At 44.2% G+C, this 22989-nt stretch overlaps 10 protein-coding genes across 10 annotated transcripts; 6 read left to right on the plus strand and 4 right to left on the minus strand.

Moving 5' to 3' along the window:
* Nucleotides 1-533: 533 nt before the first annotated feature.
* Bfra_000633 (putative c6 finger domain protein) lies at nucleotides 534-2270 on the plus strand (the record flags this gene model as incomplete). The annotated part of the gene is made up of 3 exons (XM_037331078.1): nucleotides 534-593; nucleotides 644-1246; nucleotides 1293-2270. 3 exons carry the CDS (start codon nucleotides 534-536, stop codon nucleotides 2268-2270), a joined length of 1641 nt encoding a protein of 546 aa, XP_037197411.1.
* A 1581-nt stretch (nucleotides 2271-3851) lies between these two features.
* On the plus strand, nucleotides 3852-6023 carry Bfra_000634 (putative glycoside hydrolase family 47 protein; the record flags this gene model as incomplete). The annotated part of the gene is made up of 7 exons (XM_037331079.1): nucleotides 3852-4087; nucleotides 4139-4311; nucleotides 4364-4687; nucleotides 4864-5127; nucleotides 5192-5558; nucleotides 5620-5743; nucleotides 5841-6023. The coding sequence occupies 7 exons, from the start codon at nucleotides 3852-3854 to the stop codon at nucleotides 5931-5933; spliced, it is 1581 nt and encodes a 526-aa protein (XP_037197412.1). The 3' UTR covers nucleotides 5934-6023.
* A 1146-nt stretch (nucleotides 6024-7169) lies between these two features.
* Bfra_000635 (putative biotin apo- protein) lies at nucleotides 7170-9402 on the minus strand (the record flags this gene model as incomplete). Its single annotated transcript, XM_037331080.1, has 5 exons — nucleotides 7170-7657; nucleotides 7704-7975; nucleotides 8026-8634; nucleotides 8683-9316; nucleotides 9366-9402. The coding sequence occupies 5 exons, from the start codon at nucleotides 9400-9402 to the stop codon at nucleotides 7170-7172; spliced, it is 2040 nt and encodes a 679-aa protein (XP_037197413.1).
* Nucleotides 9403-9539: 137 nt separating this feature from the next.
* Bfra_000636 (putative mitochondrial genome maintenance protein mgm101 protein) lies at nucleotides 9540-11226 on the plus strand (the record flags this gene model as incomplete). Its single annotated transcript, XM_037331081.1, has 6 exons — nucleotides 9540-9610; nucleotides 9665-9696; nucleotides 9730-9827; nucleotides 9914-9963; nucleotides 10190-10885; nucleotides 10950-11226. 6 exons carry the CDS (start codon nucleotides 9540-9542, stop codon nucleotides 11224-11226), a joined length of 1224 nt encoding a protein of 407 aa, XP_037197414.1.
* Nucleotides 11227-12289: 1063 nt separating this feature from the next.
* Nucleotides 12290-13156, plus strand: Bfra_000637 (uncharacterized protein; the record flags this gene model as incomplete). The annotated part of the gene is made up of 4 exons (XM_037331082.1): nucleotides 12290-12407; nucleotides 12516-12538; nucleotides 12604-12915; nucleotides 12977-13156. The coding sequence occupies 4 exons, from the start codon at nucleotides 12290-12292 to the stop codon at nucleotides 13154-13156; spliced, it is 633 nt and encodes a 210-aa protein (XP_037197415.1).
* A 316-nt stretch (nucleotides 13157-13472) lies between these two features.
* On the plus strand, nucleotides 13473-14504 carry Bfra_000638 (uncharacterized protein; the record flags this gene model as incomplete). Its single annotated transcript, XM_037331083.1, has 1 exon — nucleotides 13473-14504. The coding sequence occupies one exon, from the start codon at nucleotides 13473-13475 to the stop codon at nucleotides 14502-14504; it is 1032 nt and encodes a 343-aa protein (XP_037197416.1).
* A 471-nt stretch (nucleotides 14505-14975) lies between these two features.
* Nucleotides 14976-15843, minus strand: Bfra_000639 (putative dynamin family protein; the record flags this gene model as incomplete). The annotated part of the gene is made up of 2 exons (XM_037331084.1): nucleotides 14976-15281; nucleotides 15346-15843. 2 exons carry the CDS (start codon nucleotides 15841-15843, stop codon nucleotides 14976-14978), a joined length of 804 nt encoding a protein of 267 aa, XP_037197417.1.
* A 1302-nt stretch (nucleotides 15844-17145) lies between these two features.
* Nucleotides 17146-18437, plus strand: Bfra_000640 (putative serine threonine protein; the record flags this gene model as incomplete). Its single annotated transcript, XM_037331085.1, has 2 exons — nucleotides 17146-17869; nucleotides 17920-18437. The coding sequence occupies 2 exons, from the start codon at nucleotides 17146-17148 to the stop codon at nucleotides 18435-18437; spliced, it is 1242 nt and encodes a 413-aa protein (XP_037197418.1).
* A 696-nt stretch (nucleotides 18438-19133) lies between these two features.
* Nucleotides 19134-20200, minus strand: Bfra_000641 (uncharacterized protein; the record flags this gene model as incomplete). Its single annotated transcript, XM_037331086.1, has 2 exons — nucleotides 19134-19816; nucleotides 19873-20200. 2 exons carry the CDS (start codon nucleotides 20198-20200, stop codon nucleotides 19134-19136), a joined length of 1011 nt encoding a protein of 336 aa, XP_037197419.1.
* A 724-nt stretch (nucleotides 20201-20924) lies between these two features.
* On the minus strand, nucleotides 20925-22633 carry Bfra_000642 (putative atp-dependent rna helicase eif4a protein; the record flags this gene model as incomplete). Its single annotated transcript, XM_037331087.1, has 5 exons — nucleotides 22382-22633; nucleotides 22188-22262; nucleotides 22050-22118; nucleotides 21636-21994; nucleotides 20925-21578 (listed from the first exon to the last, which is right to left on the minus strand). Exons 1-5 carry the CDS (start codon nucleotides 22419-22421, stop codon nucleotides 20925-20927), a joined length of 1197 nt encoding a protein of 398 aa, XP_037197420.1. The 5' UTR covers nucleotides 22422-22633.
* Nucleotides 22634-22989: the final 356 nt, after the last annotated feature.

The raw sequence follows: 22989 nt of genomic DNA on the forward strand, positions 1-22989 counted from the left end.
AATTTCATTTGATATAATCTGTTGAAATGCTTGTAAGTTTACTTAGCTGTGCGCTTGACAACATTTATTCTTATCGCTCGTCATCATTAGAGGGTACCTCTTAATTTCCAATACAGAAAAACACCACTTATAGAACTGTAGTCGATGCATTGATCAGAGGACGGAACCGACTCTCATGCTCACCCCATGTCGCAACCGACATGGCGAATTGGTTACCCTTTCAGGAATAGTGCTTATGTACGCAAATACTATCATATACTCTTAATCGCGGTCAGCTCTTTGAACTTTACAAAATACTATAGACAAAATGTTTCAATAAATTTATGATTTTACCAAAAATCTGCATTTCCCAACAGTCAAATGGCATATGGGGAGGGAGGTATTTGCGCGATATACATATCCACTAAGCTGCCTACTTGCAGATTTCATCCACTCACTGCCGAATAGGAGCTGGTGCTTTCTCGTGACGAACACGATTCGTAAACCAGTTTGGGACTGGCTTTCACAATCCGTTGATTGTACAAACCACCACCATGGTTTTTTGCGGAAAGCCAAGCAAGGCATGTTTATGCTGCCGAAAGAGAAGAATAAAAGTTCGATCATTCCACCCCAATCAATACCCCTGGTACTAAAATTCTCCTAGTGTGACCAGAAGTTACCAGCTTGTACACAATGTATACGAGTGGGCAAGATTTGTCCAGGGTACCGAGATCAGCTAGAACTTTGCTTCCGGGATGAGAATGAAAGGACCTTGCGAAAAGCTAATTCCGTAAACAATACATCTATTGTGAGAGCTAAAAGTTCTCCTCGCGATGGAAATTTCAAGGTTTCATCTCCTACTACACGACTACCAACCAGAGCCGCAGTCTCTATAACAGAATCCGAATCTAGAAACCCTCCCATATCGAACTTGCCTGTAACAAAAAACTGGTGTCCTTTGGACGACAAGGGAATAACTTTCTTTCTCACGTATTATATGACGGTTCCACTAGAACGCATACATAACTGGGTTGGTCTAATGCCAACCAGGTCTGTTAAATCGTTAGTGCAAAGAAGAACGTTAGAAGCAGTTTCTTCAGTGGGACTGGCTGGACTATCAAACGCCACCAAGAATCCCATTTTAATGGAGATTGCAAGAAAGAAGCATTCCGATACTGTAAATATTGTGATTCGGGAACTTGGAGATATTGTGAATGCAAATATTGAGGGACTCTTACAGAAAGTTGTGATGTTAATTATCTTTGAGGTGAGTCTCGCCATTCACGAACCACGAAACAACTCTAACAACTTAGTTGATAAACACTGCACCCCGTGAATCACATTCACTTTCTGTGCATTTCAACGGTGCTTTAAGTCTATTGAAAACACTAGCTTTGAGAAATCAAGAGGAAAACAAACCGACCACGAAACTCCAATTGCAATTCTTTTTTGCTGCACACATCAAATACTTTGAGGAGGACAACCTCCCCTCGACGCAACTAATCGACTTTTCCAAGCTTATTTTGAAGAACAAGCGAACGCAAGATGCGACTGCTTCTGCGGTGATTGAAATTGTTATTCGATTCATCAATCTTCATGCATCCATCAGGGCGAAAGCATTCACAGATCCAGCTGAAATTGTTTCGGCAGTAGCTTTCCTGGATGGCGAATTGGAGCGTTGGGAAGCAAATCTCCCTCTTGACTGGAATTTTACTGTACGAAGCAGAGACTTGCCAGACGGGAGTTCTTTCAACGGGAAATGTCATGAATATTGTGATGTCTGGATTTCGCGAATGTTCAATCACTATCGATGGATGAGAATATTAATAAATGAACTTCTTCTCCAGCATCTGAATAGGATGGCATACCTTACGTCTGAACATTTGATTCAAAAGATGAAAGCATTAAAAATAATCAACAGGATGGCAACAGATATTTGCACTAGCATCTCCAGTTATTTTGACCATACCACACTAGTGGAACGTCCAACATTGTTACCTCGAATGAGCGGCATACCAGTGTTTTTGATGATTTGGCCATTGTTTATCGCTGGTGGAGGAATTGGTGTACCGCAGCATTTGTACAACTGGGTTCTCGGTCGATTGGATATTATCAACAAACAGTTAGGCGTTTTATCCGCGCAGACAATGATGGAGCGGACCAAGATACGCCGACAGAGGTGGATTCGTGCAGATATGAAAGCATCACGCACAACATGCAATGATACGTTATTTCCCCTGATCCTTGAAACTGGCTGCGAGATGCAGATGGAGATGGAACCATTGGACTGAGCAAAGACGATCACAACATGTTTGGGGAAGAGATCCGGAAAATGCGGATTGTGGTATCTTAGACCTTAGTTATTGATACCCCAGAAGAGTTAACGTGCAGACTCACGCGGGATAGGATTATACTCTGGAGTATCTCTTTCTGCAAGATAACAAAGAACAAAACGCCTGTTCGTGGACTATTTTATTTGTTGACCGCCGAAGATCTTCAAAGTAGATCGATGGAATGGAATCCCGAGTAAGATTGCTTGCTCGCTCGGACTTATCCGATATGGATTGGATCTACACGTGATTTTAGATGGGATACGTACCTACTTGTTCGGCATTTCTATTGTTTCTAGTCCCAGGGGTTTGAGAGAAAGAGGTTTGTCTTTGGCTTGCTGAAGATACTACCTTGGTACTTAACTAGGTAGTAGATCTGACTCGTGGTGTCTGATTTGTCTGATTTGTCTGATTTGTCTAATTATGGTCCGTGACCTTCTCCACAAACATTTCGTGCATCTTCACAAGAAATCTCCGTTCGCTCAGACGCTTTTACGAACACTTTAAAAATACGTCGTGAAATCCAAACTGAATGTAATTGTTCGTTTTGCTTCATTCTTGTACCTTGTTGTACGTCGCTTTCCCCTCATTCTTTGGCTCAGTGTGCTTGCTCGTTGAACTAGTAGCTCTTATCGCCAATATCTACAACGTTACTTTATCCGCTACTCAATAATGACACTGGAGAAACATGCAGCTACAAGTATACTAGGTTCATATACTTGACCTAACACGTATAGGGAAGCTCATATAGCCGGCGCATATGATCAACATTGCTCTAGAACAACTATCATCATACTATCAAATTCCCCGCATAAAATGCGCTTATCCGAGAGTCAAATGCCAATGGAGGCCTTCGACATGACTTAACGTTGGTGCATGTGCGTCTACTATCACGCAGAACACGCCAAAAACAATTCGGTAGGGGAAGAAATCAATGCACATATTCAATATATATTCAAGATTTTTCTGGCCGGTGACAGGATCTTCGGGACTTGAGCTTTTTGGTGTTCAATCCGAGTGTTCCTTGCAGATTTATCCTCATGTGAACCATTAGGTTCATGGAGTTACAAATTTTGTACTCCTACGTTGTGTGATCTGCTATATTTAAGAAAACGTTGAAATCCCTCAAGTTTACACTTTCTTTTCTATCTAGATTCTTCTAGTCTTCCTCTCTAGACTCAGATCTCCTCGAGGCACCCGAGTAGTAGCTCGCTGGATTCACTATTCCGTTACCCCTCTTTGTCATCATCATTGAGATTCCATAGTGATTCACCAATTCCCTTGAAGACTAGTGTTGCAGGTAATTTCGTTTGGATCCATTTGAACCTTCGTTCCACATAGCCTCCTCCTGCTCTGTCTTTCTGCCAAACTCGAGTTTCAATTCCAGAATTCCTATAAAGACAAGCAATTCGTTCGTTTACCTCATCTTCTTTGCAAATATTGCAACGTAAGGTAAGCTGCCAAAAGCAAATAACCCTATGGAATGCTAATCTCAAATAGGTTCGTAACTTCCCATAGATAGTTCTTGGGTTTAATATTACAATGCGTTTTATTTCTACAACCGCGCCTGCGTTGGCATCTCTATGCCTAACTACTTTGGCTATACCTCATGGTCCTCAGTCTGAAAAAAGACAAATCTATGGCAGCTCAGCAAAATCTGCTGCAGATCGACAGGCTGCTGTCAAAGAGGCATTCTCGTTTGCTTGGGATGGATATTACAAATACGCCTTCCCTCATGACGAGCTTCATCCAATTGCGAACAGTTACTCAGATTCAAGGTATAGCAATCAAAACCATGCATCACGATACCTGAGCTAACTTGCAAAAAGAAATGGATGGGGAGCCTCTGCTGTCGATGCATTCAGCACGGCAATCATCATGGAGATTCCGGAAATTGTAGACGTGATTTTAGATTGGATCCCAACCATCAATTTCGACGAAACTAGTTCACAAGTTTCACTGTTTGAGACTACTATCAGATACGTTGGTGGGCTACTTGCTGGTAAAGTTCTCCGATATCTATCTAGAGAGCCCATTTATCTTACATGTTTTAGGTTACGATCTCCTTAAAGGACCCTTTTCCGACCTCAATTCTAATGACACGGCCGTCGATGAGGTTCTCGCTCAGGCAGCACGCCTAGCTGACAATATGGCATTTGCATTTGATACACCTTCAGGAGTACCAGCCAACAATCTTTATTTCAATCCTCCAAGCACCGATGGTTCTACCACAAACGGAATCGCAACAATCGGCTCACTAGTTCTTGAGTGGACCCATTTGTCTGATCTGACCGGTAACGACACTTATGCTAAACTCTCACAAAAGGGAGAATCGTATCTCTTGGACCCAAAACCCGAGTACAACTCGCCATGGCCTGGTATGCATCAACCCAGTCTTTTATCATCCCACTCCATCTGAGATCACTCTGACTTCATGTCTCATTCGATCTTTTCAATCAATTTGTTCTTTTTATGGCCCCCAATCTAACACTGATTCGCCTCTTCCACTTATATCTCTCATCTTGGAGGCAATAACTGACCAGTAATGCTATAGGTTTGCTCGGTACAAATGTGGATATCAACACAGGACTTTTCCAAGATGCAAGCGGAGGTTGGGTAGGTGGCGATGACAGTTTCTACGAGTATCTCATCAAGATGTACGTGTATGACTCAACTAGATTCGGCAAGTACAAGGAAAGATGGGTCGCAGCTGCAGATTCATCCATCAAACATTTGGCTAGTCACCCCTCGACTCGTCCAGATTTAACCTTTATGGCCGCTTACCAAAACAAAACACGTGTTTTTGTTTCCGAGCATCGTAAGTGCACTATCATCAATGGACTTCAAGTTAATCAAACCACAATACTGATATAAAAGCACAGTTGCTTGTTTCGACGGAGGCAATTTCCTCCTCGCGGGTCTCGTACTCAAGGAGCAAAAGTACATTGATTTCGGACTCGAGCTCGTCAACGGCTGTGAAGATACATACGCCAGCACACTCACCGGTATCGGACCCGAAGTTTTCCAATGGGTAGAGAGCAACACTTCTGCCAATGATACCCGAAACCCTCCACCACCTGCCGACCAACTCGCCTTCTATGAGAAAGCTGGTTTCTACATCACCAATTCAGATTATATCCTAAGACCCGAAGTCCTTGAATCTTTCTACTATGCTTATCGTTTAACTGGAGATGAGAAGTATCGTGAGTGGAGTTGGAATGGATTTGTTGCTATTAATGCGACGGCGAGGTATGCCTTCATTTGTCCCTATAACTTTTGGGAAGTTTGACAACTGACTTTGTAACCACAGAACTGGTAGTGGATTTGCTGAACTCCAAAATGTCAACGCGGCGAACGGAGGCGGTTTCAGTGATTTCCAGGACAGTTTCTTGTTTGCGGAGGTTTTGAAATATGCATATTTGATTCATGGAGATGTAAGCTTCTCTTCCTTATTCCTTCCCTCTTGCCTATCTACTCCATCCTTCTACCGCCCAACTCAGGACTTTAGACCCACTCACACTCTTCAAACAGGACGCAGAATACCAAGTCGGAAGCGGTGGAGTCAACCAATGGGTCTTCAACACCGAAGCTCACCCCTTCAAAGTCGCTGGTCCTCCCATCTAATTGACTGATTGAAATTTCTGGATTTGGATTCGGCTTCGGAGTTTACACGGATTACAGAAGAGTTTCTCTTCTTTGGGTATTCAATTCTAGGCACGCTAGCAATCTAGCTCCTCTTCTTTGGCAATGAGCTATCAAGCCATGCCATTTTCTACATTTAGCTTAGTTCATTGGCGGAATGTAAGTTTTTTATCAACTTTTTGATTCAATGTGAGGATTTAGATGAAGTTCTTCGATTCCCTGTGCTTGTTTGTTCTCTTGAGAGAGAAGAAGCTTTTTGATTCTTTGGCTTTTGTATTTGCATGCATACATACGTACATATTATTTACTCCAAGAATCAAACCACGAAATGCAATAACCTCAAGCAATTGCACACGCTTCTAGTCCCACAAAATCTTTCTCGGAAATTGTAGAAATCGCTATCATTACAAAAACATCTACCCGCCCAATCCTTCTTCACAAGAAACTTTTATAAAGGATTCTACCCTATCAATACCTACCCACAACACTTTACTACCTAGACAACCATTTCACACATCCCGATTTCCCAGTCCCGATCTAGCATCTTAGATACATCCCAAAGTACCTATTCATCTGATCTAATCAACAACAAGATTCATGTATATCCTCAGACACAAACACGGATGAACCGATAAGGTGTCCATCTATCTCATAGACCACCTTTCTTTACTCGGTCAAGTTTCCCCACAGCTTCTTCCCAGTAAAAGAAGAGAGGTAACGCATATCAAATACTCAATCAATCAATCAATTAATCCATCTGACTTTACGGAATGCCTAGTAACAAATTGTCAAATTACTTCGCACACGTTTAGAACTTGAGGGTTTAATGCGCGAATGGAAGAAGGCTAGCATGGCCAAGAGGTCTGGATAGGTATTGATGCGTTTATTGTGTTTGATGGGACTGGTAGTGGGTTTGGGGAATGTAGGTATTTATTGGTCATATTTTAGAGACTGGAGTGAGTGAATATGGATGAAAAGTGAGGAATGGCTATATGATTCTGCGGAAAAGAGTGAGAGAGGCGGTGTTGAAAAGCTGCGATATGTTCAACGCTGGTGAGTTGGTGGTTCTTTGAAGAGTGTGGTAGAGTGGTGGTTATGCACTCACGGGTGAGAAGTCGGAGGATGCAGCGTTGAGCAGTATTTTTAGTTGTTTATCTTCATCTAATATACAAATATTGTGAAAACGAAGAAATGTATTTTGTCTGCGACTGGTTTTGATTAAGCCTTTCGTTTCAACAGCCCCTTCAAGAAATCAAAGCTATTGCTATCACTCTGCAACTCCCAAACCTTTCCTGTAGGTCTATCTTCCCAGCCCAATTCTTCCGCACGTAACAATCCCCAATCCGTAGTGATACCCCTAATGATAGCCCTTGCACCACCTTCTGTCTCCAAGGTAACTATTTGATCCGTATGCAACCAGTGTCTATAATACACTTCCTCCAGTTTTTTATCAAAGCCATTTCTACAGAAGGTTTTATAGATGGTTTCAAATTTCGTGAGGAAGCGAGCAAGAAGTTTTTCGAGAGAGAAAGGTGTGAGATGTGATGGTAAGAGAGCGTTAAGTGATGTTGTTGGCGCTGCGTTTGTGGTATTGAGACCTATACCTACGACCAGATCATAGTTTCCAGATGAATATGAAGAATTAACTAGAATGCCCCCAACTTTGACATATTCCTTTTTTCCGGGTTTAGATGGATCTTGGACATCTGTAATTGTTAGAACGGGCTTTGAGAGATGAAGAAACAAACGTACAGATATCGTTGGGCCACTTGAGTTTAATTGGTACTGTGTCATAGCCTTTATCATATGAATGAATGGCTTCAACAATAGCTATTGCTGCTAGATACTGTACGAAGACAACTGGCGCTTTGTGTCCAAGTTCCATGGGATGTTTCATGCAAACAGACCAGATCAAGCACCCTAGAGGAGAAACCCAAACATTGGAACCACGGCCACGTCCGGCAACTTGTGTTGTAGCTGTAAAAGTGAAACCTGTAGGAAGCCTAGAAAGAAGCTTCGAGTTCCTAGGGTACATTAGGAAGGATTCAATCCGAACGAGGAATAGGGGCCTCACTTTTCCAACATCGTGTTGGTACTAGTAACCACCTCTCCATATAGAAGCGTATTTCCAAATTCTTCGGCCTCGCTGGATTTTTCTTGCTGATAGAGTCGCAAATTGGAGTAAAATGCATGGTGATTGAAATATGGTGTTTCCTTTGTGCCTGGCCATTCCGTCTCATGGAGAATGACTCGTTTGGGAATAGCATTGTAATCAATGATCCCATCATCTGCTCCAGCTGACTCAACAGTGTGCTTTTCTTCTGATGTAGGAACGACTGCATCAGAAAGCGACTTTACTAAAGATTGAACTGACCAGCCACTCTCTGGTTTCTCAAGGTGAAGGGTATCGTTTTCGCCCTTGATGATCTCTTCACCATTCTCTTTTTCGATGATTTCTTCCAATGAAGCCAGCAACTCTGGAACAAAAGGCGGATGAACAGATGAAAGATGGAGGCGAGATAGAGACGGCACCGTGGAAGTTTCTTCGCTCACAGTCAACCCCAATTTTGATAGACATCCTTTCAAGAATCTTGTTCGCGAGTCGTCATCGGCGGCCAAATCTTTCACAAGGTCCGAGTATCCAGGAATCTTTATTGTGGGGTCCAGATTCACGGCAGCAAATCTGAGAAGCTGTAAGTATATATCCAAGCATCAAGCAAACCATGCTTACTCTGGATGCGGCCCAGTCAATATTGCCCCGCCTTCACCGACTTTGCAATAGACGACCGCTGCGGGATCTTCTCCGCCATCGACATCAACAGGATGCACATAGGTAGCAAGTGTCTCCACCCCCTGATCTTTGAATTTACCTGCATCGACGAAAACACCCCCGCCATTGTAATATGATTTAAAACTTTGAGAGGTATTTCCACTTTGAAGCGAGCCCTCAATCTTGACCTCTGCAGCCTTTGCACCCGCTTCACTGTGGTACACAAACCCTTTGTAAGCACATCCTCTACAGGTACCTGGATAGAATTGTAGTTCACGTGGCGCAACAACCTCTAGCTGTTTATTGCCGACCTCGAACTCACATCTTGAGGTACCATAGTAGCCTCCAGCACAAAATCCAAGATAGGCACCACCTCTACGCACATACTGTGAGATACGTCTATTGCCTTCTCCATTGAGGGAACGGCAGTATCCTTGATCTGCACCCCCTGGGAATACAAGAAGAGCACAAGAAGCGGTCCAAGGCTCTTTGAGAATGATATTATCACTAACAGGAATCACTGCGTAACTTGGCGATAGCAAACGCCGTAACGTATAAAGACAGTGGCGGACGGATTCAATTGTACTCCCATTGCCTATCGAAAAACTTAGAATGAGTCTCAAAAAACTGTTGATTCAGTATACCTGAGTAGACCAGGACATCCATCTTTCTTGCGACCATTTTGTCTCGACTTTATAAGCTTTTAGTCACTGGGTCACAACCGAGGCTCTACCAACAGCAAAAACTCACGTTCGATGTTCTACAAGAACTATTATAATTCTCCAAATCTCACCGAGAAGGACACACAGTACCCAAAAATGTCGAGCCAGTCAGGAAACAACCCCCCAGTTGCGACGGTTGTCCAGGATGATGATGAGCCTGATGAATGGTAAAATCTGTTGACCTCAACAACTCGGGTCTGATCACTGACTCAATTTGGCAGGGACAAACGAATCTTTAGCACTGGATGTGCGGGTAAGTCAAGATTTTTCGATCAATCGACAATAGAGAATGGAGAGATGAGTGCTGAATCAACCGCAGAAGAGAACTCGAAGATGACGGATTGCTATTTTGAAAAGAAAGATTGGAGACTGTGCAAAGCAGAGGTATGAGAAAGCTCCTCTTAGCGTTAAATCACGTGGGGACTCAATTGAGACGGCGATAGCATGGCTGACTTCTTATGAGCATACAGCTTGATACTTTTAAGAAATGTTGGAAGAAGCATCAAAATGATCAGAGGACGTCAACGAAGGATGCTTGATATGACATGGATATTGCATGGGTGGAAAGGTTGACTGGAGAGATTATCGAGGACATGAGGGGTAGAATAATTGTATGAATATGATGATTATGGTTCGTGAGAGCCAGGTGTACATTATTATAGATAACAGAATTCACTTCATGAGAATTAACAGCAGAAGTTCGCTTCAAATGGGTTTATAATTGAATTTACTCTGTTGTTGTCTAGTGTAGCTGAAAATCAGTTATTGAAGGAAAATTGGTCGTCATCTGAAGCGCGCCACATTTTCGTGATGATAAAGAAATCGCGTCTGCCAAGAACATACATACTTTCTTCACACATCGAAATGGCAGCAATTATACCTAGAGCTTCACGCTCAATAGTTACTGATGCAGCGACATCGGTATCAAGATTCTCAGCAGTATCAAAAGTTACAAGTCTGACTTGTCGATCGAGACACTTCTCCCAAAATTTTCGAAATGCGGCGATTCCAGGTTCGAGCTATACACCAAGAGCGTCGACTGCAACGAAGCCTCCCACAAGCTATGCTGCTCCTGCAACCAAACCCAAAGAATCAGAAAATGCGATAGATTCTCAATCGCCCATCAAAGATATGACAGAGGGACTTGCAGATGAACCACTGATTTTGGATGAGGGAGCTAGACAAGTTGACTGGGCGAGATCATTCCACGGATTGTCGTCGCAGCCATTCTCCAAAGAAGCTGCAGATATTTTACTTGCACCAATCCCTGCTGATGATGTGGAGGTCAAGCCAGATGGTATTATATACTTGCCAGAAATCAAATATCGAAGAATATTAAATAGGGCGTTTGGACCTGGTGGATGGGGTTTGGCACCAAGAGGGGAAACAATTGTTACGCAGAAGAGTATTACAAGAGAATATGCTCTCGTTGCTCATGGACGGTAAGTCTTTGGGGGTTATTATGATCATTTGAGTGAGCAGAGCTAATATTTTTCTCCTCTGCAGATTAGTATCCGTGGCTCGTGGTGAACAAGACTATTTCTCCCCCGAAGGTATTCCAACTGCCACCGAAGGATGCAAATCGAATGCCTTAATGCGCTGCTGCAAGGACCTCGGCGTAGCCAGTGAGCTTTGGGATCCTAGATTTATCAGGAAGTTTATGAAGCAACATGCGAAGCAAGTTTGGGGTGAACATGTGGTAACCAAAAAGAAGAAGCAATTATGGATGAGGAAGGATGACGAAGTTAGATACCCATACAAGGAGTCAAAGTTCGGCGCATAGAGGCCCGTTTTGATTATGCCACGAATGAACGACTAAAATGGAGATGCGAATGTCGAAACGTTGTATTATAGAGTATGTTTGATGTTCAAGGTAAATATCTGCATCTACATTCCGAGAAGCAGAAAGAAGAACAGTATAAAAATCTCCTATGAACCAGGCGATTGTCTTTATGTCATCTCCTCCATACACACGCTATATGTTGCATTTGATCGTTGATATTTTTCATTTATTTTTTCCACTCAGGCTGTGGATTGTATTACATGGCCTCCAGATTTCCTCCCTATCTGCTGCAAGTGCCGGCGCGTTGCATAAGTTCTTACTCGTATTGTCACCTGTTAGCTCTCCTGTCCAATCAGTCAAACAATCCAAAGGCGATGCCTCACAGGCGGTGCATCGGTAAATCTTGACTCCACAACTCTTTTTGCTCCTCAGCATTTTGAATCATTTATGATCACAGCGAACTCTACTTACCTGTATCGCACTTACCGAAGGTCCTTCAAAACTGATAGATTGATTGCATACGCCCATCGCCCTTCCCCAACTCTGGTGGTGATGTCAATGCTCGGAACCTCGTGATGGCCAGTTCAACATCTTGGTGCGGCTTATTACTGGATGACCATCAGGCCTTGATTGCCAGTCTGCTTGATAGCACTTGAAACTGAAGGACTAGCAGAAGAAGTAGCCTTTTTTAGGATCTGCGTATTGATTTTCCAATCTGGCGCTTTCGCAACCAACAAAATGAGCACAGGCAATCAATCTAAAGGGGTTTCTGTATCTATAGTAGTACTGTCGTTGAAGCGTCAGTCGGACATTCTCGAGAGATTCCAAGCTTCAATCGCGCCAAGTGATGCTGAGAAAGAGTGCCAAGCTATATATGAGGTCGTTACAGCGTCGAGCGAGGCGCTGGCCAGGAGGATTATATCAGGATGTTTCTTGGTAAAGATTGCGCCGCTCAGAGAACTCATGAACAAATTCAGGTCTTGCCGGAAGGTCGTGACGTGGTGAGAGAGATCGGGGAGGATAGTTTAAAGACCTTTGCGACGAAGAGTTCATTCTTACTCTAATGGATTTCATCAGCAAAGTTAATCAACTCGGGCCAAGAGTTCCTGAAGAAGGCTGGCAGTTTAGCATCACTACAATTGGGATCACAACATATATCTGGGGTCGATTGTTGGTTATTGGTCAGGATCTCAAAGTCAATTTCGTAGTGGCCCATCTTCATATTGGATAGGCTGTAAACAGATGTTTTCTGGAAAATCAAGATTTGATATTTTGAACCTTGAAAAAAGTATTCAGACAAGCGAATGGTTATGTATGTGTAGTCCACAATGAGTTGTTCTTTTATTTTGAACTGACAGGCAAAATTCAAGAACCCAGCAACCAATTTCCGCCCTATATGCCTGCATTTCTCTCATTATTGGGCTAGAAATAGTAGGTTCTCCCCAACTAGGATCTGGAATCGAGCACACAGTGAAGGGGCCACTTGTTGGTATTTGGGACAGACTAAGTAGATGCCAACTCGTGCACAGGTCCAAAGTGGGACGACGGTTCAAACTAGTGCTCCTTGTTCGGATTTACGGGTTTACCCTCCATATGGTTGAGGTAAACGCTACGGGATCTTTATCAGATCAAGAAACCCGTTTTTTCATCCGTCTTTTGTGTTTTCTTAACAGCCACATCTATAAAAAGGTTTTCTGACACAAAAGGGGGTGAATACCGGCTGAATTTTGACACATTATCGCGTTTGCAGTCTTCTTCAGCCCTGCCACCCTGTAATCAATTCTTTAGTCACTTTCAGCCGAAGGAACCAATAAATACGCAGCACAGTTGGCAAGCGATGGCTCTAATTTTATTTCTCATTGCTGCTTTACTAATATTGTCAGTGCCAGCCTTGCCAATCAAGGGCAATACTCCATTCAAGCTTACCTAGGATCATGGCCCCACGAGATAACAATCCTTCCACTCAGAGGTGTTTACTTGGCGCAAGGAATTCAACAGGTTCTTCAAACTGTCGCGCTCTCTAACTATAGCGTATCACGAATTGGCTATGGAGACTCGATATCCCCATGTGGATACAGGGGTCCAAGGAGAGTGGTGTTTTGGGGATGGTGCTTTGAGGGTGGGTGAAGGCCAGTAGCGCACTCTATTTCGTAAATGCATCAGATCTCCAGCGCCTTGCGTTTTCTAGATTTCTTGCGACCGCTTTCTACTCTTCTTCGCGCAACAATTGATGAAGCTAGTGATCAATGTCAACTCCAACTTCGCGTTACCCAGCTGCTGAGGGGACAGCCGGTGTGGTGACTACTTGGTTACCTCTAACTACTGTCTATCCCAATGTGCCTAGCTGCAAAACCGAATTGTATTCTCCCAACAATCTCACGCACATCTACGCCTACGATCCTAACCAGAATGCCCTTACTTTCGCGACAAAGTGCTGGCCTTCGGAAGCAAGATCATGGTGGAATCAAGACACCTCTGCAGCAGCGATCACCTCACTAGGGCCATTTCTATGCCCAGAAGCCTATACCGTGGCCGTTACCACCGTTGTAAACTCAGGTTCTACACTGAGTGGATGTTGTCCTAGCGGTTATGCTCTGTGGTCTTTAATGTCTCAACCCTATCCCGGCGAATGCACATCGACCATCACCTCCGGAGCCACGATTACATATGTTAGTAGTTGGACACCCGCCGCAGATGGGTATACGACGATCACTGCCGTGTTGGATAGTGACCATGCGGTTCAGGCTGTTCAGATCAATGGATACAATTTCGATGGCAATTCTGCAGTTCCAACAGTGACGGCTTTCAGTTCGAGTACGAGTTCGAGTTCGACATCTGCATCGGCCTCCAAATCCGAAACCGCAGCCTCTAGCTCTACTCCCAGCTCATCTGGAGCTGCAGCTACGTCCACATTGGCAGTTTCTTCATCCTCAACTATTGATAGTAGTAATAGTAGTTCAGGAGTTGGTACCGGAGCGAAGATCGGTATCGCTGTCGGGATCGCCGTTGGTGTAGTTGCCATTGCTGCTCTTATTGGGACTATATTTTTTATGAGGAGGCGGAAGAGATACGATACAGCGCCACAGCAGGATAGTCCTTACGCGGCTTCCCAGATAAAAATGAACCAAGTCGCTTCTCTTCCATCTTCGCCTGGATCTGACATTCCGCATGAGATTGGCAATGGATATGGATATGAGGCGCACGAGGTTGGCAATACGCAGGTACACGAAATGAATGGATCGACTTTCGCTGAGCTCGATGGAAATAATAGACGCTGATATCGAATTTGATGGTATATATGGGTGTTGATTGCATAGTGAAGGCGTTCTTGGCATGTTGGGCATTTTAGCGACCATAAGTTTCTGGGCGAGGTTCTTGTCCCCGACTTTAGAGATGATTAATCGCGTATTTCTCACGTTGTATAATAAACTTTATAAGAAACGCGTTGTATTTAATTATTCATATAGATTGTTACCCAAAATCGGCTTCCGAGTGTATCTTTTCCCCCTCTTCCCCCCTTTTCTTGTTTTTAACATTTCAAAAAAAGCGAACCTAGGGTTGGATATCTATATGCACACATCTTTAGAAGGTCCCCATCTACAATTCTGTGTATTTCGCTATCTCGATGCGTATTTACTGCTAACTAGACATATTGATTCTTTAGAGAGTGTGCAACTGTTACCAGCCCCCAAGGTCGTATGTACATCCATGAAGGCATCAACTGTGCCGAATAGCAAAGTAAACTGTGTCTAAATCCTTAAAAAATCCCAAGCAACCACCTCGCCTTCCTCTTCCCCAATGAACGCAAAGCCTCCAGTCTCCCCTTCACCAATTTTCGCCAGAGTTCCCCCTTTGATCCCCACTTTCCACAACCTTTCCCAATGCGTCATTAGCAAATAATGTCCTCCCTCTGGTATAGGTCTTGTAGTAAATCTCTCCCATCCATCGGCCACGCTTGCAGTACAAACTATTTCACCCCAGAAATTGTGTCCAAGAAAACAACCGGAAGCGGTGTTCTGAAAATGGAGCCATCCTTTGATTTCGGTGCATTTCCACTATCATCGAGAATTAGTTCAGCGTGAGATGATGGAAATGAGGACTGGGGAGACGTTTACTTACGCGGACGCCGGGGTTCCTTCCAGATTGTGGGCCAACTAAAGTGATACCGCCCGAGTTTGAAGCGAGGAATTTTCCAGATGAGGACGCGCGGATTGCGTAGGTAAAGTTGGGCCAAGGGTTTGAGCTTGAGTCATCAGAGCTTCCATGAGAGCGTCGATTAGAGATGACGGTAGAGCTAGGTGTGTAAATGGTAGATGTGATTGTAGCGGTAGTTCTAACTGTGGCAATATCAGAGCCGGGAGAAAGGGCTGGACCAGTCATCATAACTTTAACGTAAGTAAAAGCCAGAGGAACGATCAAGAGTACGGCAAGAACATTGCCAAATGTGATATATTCCGTAATACCTCCTGCCCTTGGCGCAGTGTGACTTCTGTTGGGAGTGTCCGAGGGATGGGTTCGAGCTGCTGAGGTTGAGCTGATGTCATCGTCACTGGAAATGCTTGGGGTAGAGTTGGGAGGCATGTTTGTATTCTGACAATCGAGAGGCTTGTACTTCATATCGACTTATAATCTGATTTCAGCGTTTTGTTCTTCGAGAAAAATTGAAGTTGTACTTTGAAAGTGATTATGTATCTGTGATATAGCCGCCTGTGACCCCGCATGCAGAGCCAATCACTTTTTTCTGTGCCACTCCCTGCCTTGAAAAGGTGAAAGAAAACCATCCAATGCGCAAACAGCGATAGGCTTTTGTGAGCTTCTGTTTGTTTCCGTGGAACTAGTTTGCTGGCTTGTGTTTCAGAGGCCAAAAAGAAACTCGACACCACATGCGATTCGGTAACCAAGCCTCAGATATAAATATGTATATCAGCGTTTGTGGCAGTTCAGGTCTAATGCTGAAATATACCAAAGTTGGAACCAGCTACACATTATCGATTTCAACGTACATAGATGATGAATCGAGGCAGAATCTTGAAATCATGACAGGTACGGCCATACTTATAGTTGTTTCAGGAATCACCGCGATCACCACTCTTATGTCACACTCACTACAGACAGCAACAGTAGGGATGTCCTATATATCCCCGGTTGCCCTCTTGGGAAAGTTCTCAAACGGTCACCCTAAATGGTATCTCAACATCGAAAGCAATTCAGCGCTGGCCAACCCTTTCTAATTCGACAACAAGAACGAGGTTTGCGAGATCGATGAGAGCGATATGCGGGCCTTCAAAAGGACAGGTTGAGTGATAGGTTGATGATGAATCTCTCAAGGGAACCTTGAGTGGCCATTGAGTTCTTACAGGACCTCATTAAAAGAGTGCATCATCTGTATACTTCGTGATTGTGAGATAGATGTGATGAAGCTTTGCTGCTCACTGGAGCACTGTTAACTGGCACCACATGAACCATCTCCAATAGACAAAACGAGATGTACTGAGACAATAACAGACCATGCCTTCAGTTAAGCAATAGTTTAAATACAGCCAAATCCCAGATTATAGTTCCAATAACAACATTTTCCAAGATGTTGTTCTTCATTGATGAGAATCCAAATATATATTGTGGCTAATTCCCTGGCTTACTCAGCCGTCCCTTGTTAACAATAAACCGTATGTAGGTAAAGACACCTCTCAACAGCAGCACAATCCAATGACCACGATCAAATCCTCATAATCAATCTAGTAACTCGCATTGCAAAGTTCCCGCATCACAATTGCCACATGCGCAACCTTCCCATCGACACCTCCACAAAGATACGAAACATACCACTTTGCGCCCCAGAGCTACACCAGCTCGCACCCTCTCAAACCTCCGAGCCAAATATTCACAACGCACCTCACCCTTCCAATTCCTTACTCCAAGATGGCTCAATACTTTCTCGATCTATTATATACCCTCACAAACTGCATGAGTTGTTTTCCGGGCTCTCCGCAGCTCAAAATAAATAATCGCAGTTTCAAGATATTACGATTGCTGGGCGAGGGCGGATTTTCCTACGTCTACCTCGTCCAAGATACCAGCAGTGACAATACCTACGCCGTGAAGAAAATCCGATGTCCATTCGGTCAAGAATCCGTGGCACTCGCCATGAAAGAAGTAGAAGCTTATGCGCTCTTCTCGCCGCATCCAAATATCATACACAGCGTGGATTACTGTGTCTCTGCAGATCGATCAGATCCCGGAGCGAAGACCGTGTATATCCTGCTACCATATTATCGACGCGGAAACTTACAAGATATCATCAATGCGAATCTGGTGAACCATACGAAATTTCCAGAGAAGAGACTGATGGTTTTGTTTTTGGGAGTTCTGAATGCACTGAAGGCTATGCATCAGTATAAGGTCAGAGGAGGACCAGGTGGTGCGAATAGTGTGAACAAGGCGAAGAAAGTAAGGGCGGATGCGGCGCAGGCAGATCAGGAAGCTGAAGAGGAAGTGGAATCGAGGAGGGGAAGACAGAGAGGGAGAGAAACCGATGAGGATAGCGAACAGCAGGAACCACTTATGGATGGGGAAGTTACAATGAGTCAAGAGGGTATTGCGCCAGGAGGAGCTAGGGCATATGCGCACAGGGATATTAAACCAGGTACGTCAAATGGAGAACTCAATGCGTGAAGCTATCTAACGCCAAAATAGGAAACATCATGATTGACGACGACGGCGTCCAACCTATTCTAATGGATCTCGGTTCCCTAGCTCCCTCACCCACACCAATAACATCCCGATCACTCGCTCTAGCAGTACAAGACCAAGCAGCCGAGCACTCCACCATGCCTTATCGCGCCCCCGAACTCTTCGACGTAAAAACAGGCAGTACTATCGACACCAAAGTCGATATTTGGTCGCTAGGTTGCACGCTATACGCATGTCTTGTAGGAAAATCTCCCTTCGAAATGCGCAGCGATGAGACAGGAGGAAGTCTGAGCATTTGCGTATTGGGAGGCGATTGGCGATTTCCCGACGAAGGAGCCGGTGGAAAGAAGAAAACCACGAACCAGACGGGACAAAGTGAAGATAGTGGTATTAGCGAAAGTATACGGGAAGTGGTGCGGAAATGTTTGAAGGTGGAACCCAGTGAGAGACCAGATGTGGATGAATTGATGGAGATTGTACGGGGGGTGATTGAGGAGTTGCCTGAGGATGGCCCTTCATGATTATGAATGGGATAGAGTGAGACAAATGAATATAGGATATGATAGGACAGGACAGGATGGAACATGGTTTGGTTCAATTCGCCTTGTATGATGTCTTTGGGAAGGAAATAACTGAGGACGAGGATTAAACGAGGCGTTAAAAGGGGGCGGGGAAAGCAGTGCTGCCCAAGGCGATGAATAATGAAGAGTTGAGGATGGTTTCAACTCACCAGCCTAAAAGTCAAGTCGCGTAATGCAATAGATGTGTGTTTTCGTGATCTACAATGTCTATAGTTAACACATTGACTCTATCTTGGCAATATAATCAAATTTTGTAAGAACATATCACCCGAGTCTAGTTTAGATTCCATCTTCGATTCTGGATGTTACCACCTCACTTATTCAGACGGACATGGATCTTGAACATATTTTTTCACAGTAAGAAACGAGGTATGATATCCAAGTAAGGATTAATTGAGATTTGTATGGTATTATTAGCGCGGCGAGGCACATATGCTATTGTATTCCAGCATCTCAAGCTCCAGTTCTACGTGTTGGCTACTTTTTCAATAAAACCCCATCATCTTCTCTCCATAACATCCGAGCATGCAACTTTGACAGTGACTGACTGCTATTACCTTCCCACATCCACAAAGTAGGTATCACCATTACAAGCCAGCATTCCCTTCCAAAAAGCCCAGCAAGCGGGCAGCCATCTTACAACTCATCATCATTCGACAACTGAGATTCCAAAGTCTTTCTTCTCTTCTGATGCGATGCATCCACCTCGCCATGATCCATACCAGCATCATGACCACCTCTCTTCCCACTCGTACCTCCACTTCCAGCAATCAACCCAGCAGCCAGCAATCCCTCTCCCACATCAGAAAATCCACACAAAACCTCCACGAATCCATCTTTCGTAGTTCGGGATTGGTATTCCTTTTGCAACTGCTTGAGCAAGGCGTCGCGATCCTTCTCATTCAAAAGCCCTCGGATGAATCTTGCAATGAACTCGAATCGAGACTTGCGTGATTTAATTGCCTGGTGACGTTCTGTTGCGTGAGCTAGATAGTCTTCGATAGTTTGATATGGGGTCTGCGATATATTGATCCATGAAGGGGGGCGGGCAGCTTTGCGAGATGTCGCATTTGGTAATGGCTTGCTTAGCAATGGTGGGATTATCTTCTTTGTCGGTGTAGTAGCTGGGAGTGGTAGTCGAGGGGGAGGAGGCGGGCTCATTGGGCCATCATGCGCGAGTGGTGATATTGCTTGACTTGATTGGCGTCTATTTGGCGTACGAGGGTTGCGATCAAGAAGGCATGTATTGATTTCTGGCGACAATGCTGAAACGGACTGTGAAATTGGTTGGAGCTGCTCTGCAGATGTAGCTGGTAAACCTATTATCATCAGTCTCACTCTCACATTCGCAACCCCATCACCAGCACAGACTCACACATCAATCCACTCGCACTCTCCATCTTCTCCTTCAAACTCGTCACTTCACCCTCCCACTCTCGCTTCATCTGCATCCAAGCTCTCGACTCATCTTCCAGCTTCTCCAATCGACTTTCAGTGTCCTTCAATTGCTTTTGTGATTCTTCAAATCGTCGTTCTGCATCTGCAGATGCCTTATCTACTTTAGTTCTTAAATCCTCCAAGAGGGTAAAAAGAGAACGATGTTCCTTTCGGAATTGTAAATTGACTATGCTTTGAACGCCATTTACAGCTCCTTGACTCAAACCAACGCGTTTGAGAGGTGACTTCGCGGATACCGCTGCCATAGTAAAGACACAAGAATGACTTATTTAAAGAATGATTAAACGCCAGTAGATATATGATGTTATAACAATAAACCCAGTACGCTACGTACTACACAAGAACCATGATTATTATGCATGAGAAAATTGATGATGGCGTGTCGGTGAAAGGTGAAGGTGCGACTTGAGCCTCTCCAAGATCCTACTCAGGTTAGCGAGCTCGCCGCCTGCGCTTGTGACACGACACCATTGGAAAAAAAATGAGCGACGGTGATATAATGAATGGGCGACTTTCAAAAGAGAACATGCAGACATCACTGAAACGTTTGTCTATTTTTATTCAATTTTTATTTTTATTTTTGCCGGGATCTATGGAAAATGATCTCAGCATCTATCATCAATCGTACTACATCGAATGGACCAGTCTTGAGCCAACTGTAGGTAGATCTGAGTAGACATAGAGGTCGTGAGACAACCGATGAGGAATCCCTAAATACAGAGACTAAAAAGCAAAGAAGAACCCCCCAAACCTCTAATGCCATAAAATACGCAAGAAATAATCCAGCTGCACGAACCAATGCAGCAACTTTTATGCTACCCATTGACCAAATCCTCACGCGCCGGGCGAACCAGCTACGCTCACTATCACTGCCCTTACAAAGGGGGTTCCGATGCTGTGGTCCTTTTATAGACATTCACGCCCGAGAACTCGTGATTTACCAAATTGTGTATTAAAAGAAAATTAAGCTTAGATGAGATCAGCAACGTTCATTGGCATCTCCTCGATTTGAGTGCTGTAGAACTGCTCGATTTCTCTCATCATGCGGACATCATCAGCGGTGACGAAGTTGATGGCAACACCCTTACGTCCGAAACGTCCTCCACGACCGATACGATGGATGTAGTTCTCACGGTTGGCTGGGAGATCGTAGTTGATGACCAAGGAAACTTGTTGAACATCGATACCACGGGCCAAAAGATCAGTGGCGATCAAGACACGGGATGAACCGGAACGGAACTCCTTCATAATCAAGTCACGTTGACCTTGGTCCATGTCACCGTGCATGGCGGAGACGGTGAAATCACGGGCAGTGAGTTTGTCAGTCAACCAGTCGACCTTTCTTCTGGTGTTGCAGAAGATGACTGCTTGTGTGATGGTGACGGTCTCGTACAAATCGGAAAGGGTGTCCAACTTCCAGTCTTCCTTCTCAACAGCGATGTAGAATTGCTTAATACCTTCGAGGGTAAGTTCGGCCTTCTTAACCAAGATACGGACGGGGTCACGCATGAACTTGGTGGTGACCTCAAGGACGTCTTGTGGCATGGTGGCGGAGAGGAGGACAACTTGGGTGGATTGAGGAAGGAGTTGGAAGATGTCGTAGATTTGCTCGGTGAAACCACGCTTGAAGGATTGTTAGTCAAATTGTTCCCAAGTAAAACTGAGCGATTCTAAACTTACGGAAAGCATCTCATCGGCCTCATCAAGAACGAACATCTTCATGGAGTCGGTCTTCAAGAAACGTCTTTGGATCATGTCGTGGACACGACCTGGGGTACCAACAACGACTTGAGGACCATCTTGAAGGGCCTTCATGTCATCACGAACACTGGTACCACCAATGCATGCGTGGCACTCAACGTTCATGAAGTCACCGATGGCGACAACGACCTTTTGGATTTGTTGAGCCAACTCACGGGTTGGTGCAAGGATCAAAGCCTGGCATTGCTTAACGTTGGGGTCAAGCTTTTGGAGGACGGAGATGGAGAAAGTGGCGGTCTTTCCGGTACCAGATTGAGCCTGGGCAATAACGTCATGGCCTTTTGTAATTTATTAGAGATGCTGAAAAAGAAGTCGCATATTTGATGCACTCACCCTTGATGACTGGCATAATAGCACGTTGTTGGATAGCGGATGGACGCTCGAAACCGTAAGCGTAGACACCTGTAGTCCCCTGTTAAATTTGCCCCTCCAGATATGTTTGTCCATGGATTTTTTAAAAAGAAATCGTACCTCGGAGAAGCTCTGGCTTCAAGTTCATGGTATCGAAAGAGTCGACGGTCTCGTCATAGTTGGACTCGATTTGTCCTGCAAGAAACAACAGTGGTCAGTCTTCTTATTTCTATTGATGGTTTTTCATCTTTTCCCACAATGCGATCTTGCATGATCCATCTTCCGAACATCTTCAGAATATCGGTGTAACTCACCCTCTTGGATCTCCTCGAGACCCTTATCAGCGGAAGCCATATTTGCGGGTTGTTTGAAGTAAAATCTAGATTACAAGCTCTTGCTTGAAATCTAGAAAATGATAAGGTTGGTGGGTGGAGGTGGGGTGAAAAAATGCGCAAAGTACTCTTAAAGAGACTGCGACGTGAAGCTCTTGATGATTTGGGAGGGAAAACTAGATAACAACTCCCGAGAACGAGAGTTTAATGTATATCTAGTGATTTTGATTGTTTGATTGTGTTTGTAAAAGTTGTGGTTTGGAGAGAAAAAAAGGAAGGGGAAAAAGAGGAAGGAGGGCTCTGATATTCTAAAAAGTTTTTTGGGGAAAGTCTCGCTTATTTTTTTTGTCCCGCTACTATTAGTCTCGAGCCAGTCACCAGTAGTGAAGTAGGGAGATGGAGATGTGTACCAAGGTAGGTAATAGATAAAATAGGGATCAAAAAAAGCAACCAACTACTTTGATCAGGCTGGATTAGGAAGTACTTGCTGGTTGGGTACATGCAATATGAGGAAATCAATAATGGTTGGAAAAGGTTCATCCAATCAACATTCTTTATATGCGTTTGTTTCGGATTCTCTCAAGGAGACT

The sequence above is a fragment of the Botrytis fragariae genome (assembly GCF_013461495.1).
Source record: "Botrytis fragariae strain BVB16 chromosome Unknown tig00000001, whole genome shotgun sequence".
In the NCBI taxonomy this organism is placed as follows: domain Eukaryota; kingdom Fungi; phylum Ascomycota; class Leotiomycetes; order Helotiales; family Sclerotiniaceae; genus Botrytis; species Botrytis fragariae.